This window comes from Limulus polyphemus, unplaced genomic scaffold (assembly GCF_000517525.1).
Source record: "Limulus polyphemus unplaced genomic scaffold, Limulus_polyphemus-2.1.2 Scaffold5627, whole genome shotgun sequence".
In the NCBI taxonomy this organism is placed as follows: Eukaryota; Metazoa; Arthropoda; class Merostomata; order Xiphosura; family Limulidae; genus Limulus; species Limulus polyphemus.
In genome coordinates this window covers 41,264-45,553 of record NW_013671237.1, presented here as the reverse complement: position 1 = coordinate 45,553, position 4,290 = coordinate 41,264, and the positions used below count along the sequence as shown (strand labels likewise).

The 4,290-nt window shown below is 31.3% G+C and overlaps 1 protein-coding gene across 1 annotated transcript in view; it reads left to right on the top strand.

The window, feature by feature from the left end:
* Window positions 1-4,290, top strand: part of LOC106472805 — a 24,922-nt gene that overhangs the window by 11,510 nt on the left and 9,122 nt on the right. The window contains exons 3-4 of the mRNA XM_022401347.1: window positions 1,528-1,661; window positions 2,670-2,883. Coding sequence (XP_022257055.1) covers window positions 1,528-1,661; window positions 2,670-2,883 — 348 coding nt within the window. The remainder of the gene's footprint in view (window positions 1-1,527; window positions 1,662-2,669; window positions 2,884-4,290) is intronic.

The following is a 4,290-nucleotide window of genomic DNA, read 5'->3' as shown; positions in this document are numbered from 1 at the left end:
TGTTGTTTGATTTTTTCATAAACAGTTTTCAATAATGGTTAAAAATACGACCAGCGATTAAAATATATTTAGCTATATGCTTCAATTGCATACTTAGCATAGTTTTTTTTTACAAATAATTATCCCCTGTTGGCTTAGCGGTTAGTTTACGAACTAACAACGCTAAAATCCAGTGTTCGATTCCTCGCGGTGGACAGAGCGTCCATTGTGTAGCTTTGCACTAAATAAGCAAACAAATAATTCCTTTATATTTTACATTTTATGAAAGCAGAAAAAGAAGTTGAATTTTAATATTTTACATTATTATGGTTTTTAATAGCATTCACTGCAAAAGCAAATAATTTCATGATATTATTGAAATACTACAGTTACCATAACTGAAACTTATAAAAGTGAAAGTAAAATGTATTTTCAGACTATAAACGCCATTTTAATTATATAAAAACATGATATAGTAATAAATGGTAATAGAACTTAACCACTTATTATTAAACGATTTTCAACCAAATTAATTTGAACGTATAAACCGTAAAATACGCTTTGAATGTGTTACAAGTTCAAGCAGTCTTGGACTTATAATAGTTAAAAATAGCTGTATTTGTACTTTTTATTTCAACTTTACCTTAGAAACTGATTTACATTTTCGTTTTAAAGTTAGACATCACATTGTTTAACATGTATTTTGAATATAGATTCAAAAATGTCCCCTTCTGCATAACTACTTTTGAAATGTCATCACAGTAGATATTCGGGTGATAAAAACTGTACAGCTTATTACAAGAATAGATTAAACATTTTATTAAGGAACTACCTCTGTGGTTCAGCAGTTATTTACGGACTTAGAACACCAAAATCCGGGTTTCGATTCCCGTGGTGAACAGAGTACAGGTAACCCATTGTTTAGCATTGTGCTGTAAACAAGTCATTAAGCAAAAATGTTTTTTTTTTATCATTCTGTTCATCTGATCGCATCTAATATTCATTTTCACCATATCAATAGAATTAAATAGGAGTAGGATAATTTTTTTTAACTTTTTTATCTAAAGTTAGTTATTCTGTGTGTCATCCTATAATACTCCGTTCCTTTGTGACGTGCTTAGACATGTAGTTCACCAAAATCAATTTCTTCCTGGTCTTCCCGCTTGAGAAACACTTATTTTAGAAGGTTAAAGAAAGGCACTAAATACGGCTCATTTACTGGATGATGTTCGCCAAGTGAAAGGGTTCTAGAGGATTTTCTAACAACTCGGAAATAATTCGATTGTCACTGTCCAACTAAAAGGCGTTAAATCGATATTCGTGTCATATATACTTACATAATTAAATAAAAGTTATTTGTTATTTTGAAATATGAATTTTCAGACATAGTGGAGTAATGTGATAATGTTTAACTGTATTCTTGCTAGGAAATTAATGAACTGTTTTTTAACTGCTTGCTTTTTCCTTAAGGCCTTACACCAAATCAAATAGGTTAGACTTATTAAGAAAATAACACGATATCAAATGATTTCCTTTTTGATATTTTAGTTCTACCTAAAGAAGGCCCGAAAATAACAGGAACCAAATCACAGTATCTTATTGGTGATAAAGTTGAAATAAACTGTGTAGCAGCGCCATCTAAGCCTCCTGCAATTCTCAAATGGCTTGTGAATGATAAGGAAGTAAGTTTTAACTTTGAGAAACTGACAAATGTATGGTTTTGATGATTGAAAATTAAGTAACTTTGGCTATTGGTGAACATTTATCAGATAGAAGTTAATGATTTTATGTCACTTTATCTAGATATGCATTAATTACCTCTGGTATGCTACCGTCTAGTTATGTATCTTACTTTTTTCAAAACTAACCAAGCTCAGTATATTGTTATTAAAACAAGTTAATTGCAGTTGTTTTTTATTGCTTTATTATATGTGTTATGGCAAAGTTACATTAGGTATGCTGCGTCCACCGCGAGGAATCGAACCACGGATTTTAGCCTAGCAAGTCCGCAGGCTTACCGCTGTCCCACGAGGAATCTATTTTTTATCACATCCCTTTTAATTTGTCCATTGCGGTTCGAAGTAAAAAGTGTGAAATAAATGACAGTTAGGACCTATTTTTTATATCCCAGAAGTCCCTACGCAATAAGCTATTCGCAATCCCAGAACTCGTCAGTTAGGCTGGACGGTGAGAAGGAAAAGTAACTTTTAAAGTATTATACTGCATATTTAGATAACACTTCATAGAATATTTCGTCTCTTTTTGTCCAGCCTAACTGATGAAGTTTGATGTTGAATGTACAACTTATTCGATAGTTACCTGTGGGAGAAAAAAAGATAGCTCTAAAATACTATTTATTACACATCTCTTATTTCTAGCCACAATGGACAAGTTAAGAGGAATTGGGCGAAAACCATCTGCAGTTAACTTCTTTTTATAACAATTTTTAATGTAGCCCTTCTTACAAGTTTCTCAAAATCAACCATGATCAGTTAATCTTTCTTATACAATTATCAAAATCAATCATATTTAATATAATATTTCTTTCACAATTTTCAAAATCAGTCATGGTCTATGTGGTCTTTTTTACACAAGTTCTAAAGTGAATCCATAGATTCCTCTGTTTTTGAAATAAATTATAGACATTTTGAAATAAACTAATGATATTTATATTTAAACGTTTTACCAAGTCTCCAAAAGAAAACCTTTGTCGACTGGAGAATATAAGGCACAAAAATGGCTTACAAGCTTCCCAGATGGGTTTACATTTTGCTGTACAACCTTTTCATCTGTGGAACGGAGTCCTCAAACTTCGCTGTACAGCTCTCATCTCACAAGCTTACTCAATGAGCAGTGAAGAAATCATTGTTGGAAATACTTCCAGAGCATCTGGATTATACTCCTGTAAGTTATCTAACTATTGAGAAAGCTTCGACTGATCTATGCTTACATCACGTTAGAGAATTGTGATTGAAGTAATGTTTTGTTACTTTGTTGAGAGCACCGGGTTTTGTTACATACATTATTCTTATTCTATTTCTAGATTAATGTAACCGACCGACCATATATTTGTACTTCTTTTATATATTCGTCTGTGAAGAACGTTCTTCAAGCCTTTGAAAAGCCAGTGACTTAATGCTTCTAGGTTTATTCTGATTTAGAAGTTAGAGTTGAAATCTCTGTAATTTTCCTTAATAATAATAATAAGTTAAACAATGTCCCGTGGAAACATAAGTGTGGAATATAAAGTTCTTTGAATTGGCTAAATCGAATAAAATAGTTAAAAATAATACATAAAATGGCTACCTGTCCTGACAACATCTAGTATTGAGACACCAAAGTTTGTGCTTCTGTAAATATCGTATTAAATGATTATATTTTGCTTGATCAAAGAATATATTAATATGTGTTTTGGTTTCTAAAAGTAAAATTAAAAAGCGATTATTAAGATAAATTACATAGTTTCTGCTATATGAAAAAAGGCCAGTTTTAAATGTTGTTTGACTTAGAATATCAGAACATATACGGCTATAACATTTTTATATCAGCAAATTCGCTGTAAAGATACAAAATGAAGGATGGATGAACAGTTTATCAAAATACCAACGTTTGAAGATGTGTGTGAATTCATACATGAAAAAACTGATATCGAGCATTGTTAATTAAAACACTCGTTTAATTCCAAAGAGCTGCATTATTCATTGAACAATCTGCTTAAAACTAATTTATTGTTTTTCTCTCATCTTCAAAATTGAGAATTTCGGCGAGAAAGAAAGTTGAAACTAGTTTATCATTCGGTTCGACACTTATTGCTACATATTCTTCAAAAATATATATAAGTACTGATTCTTTCACCGAGGTGGTTAAAGGACATTTTAAGAATTGTACTTAACTTGCAGACCACCATTACAAGAATCCCAGTTTTATTCGATGTGTGCTTGTCTAAGGTTCACTGATGATTAGTAAAATTCCTCAACATTTATTTAATTTAGTATCCAGCAGTGAATAAATTGAACTTTACACTTCGATGTGTGCTTGTCTAAGGTTCACTGATGATTAGTAAAATTCCTCAACATTTATTTAATTTAGTAACCAGCAGGGAATAAATTGAACTTTACACTTCGATGTATGCTTGTCCAAGGTTTACTGATGATTAGTACAATTCCTCAACATTTATTTAATTTAGTAACCAGCGGTGAAGAGATTGAACTTTACACTTCGATGTGTGCTTGTCTAAGGTTCACTGATGATTAGTACAATTCCTCAACATTTATTTAATTTATTAAGAACCTTAGACAAGCACACATCGAA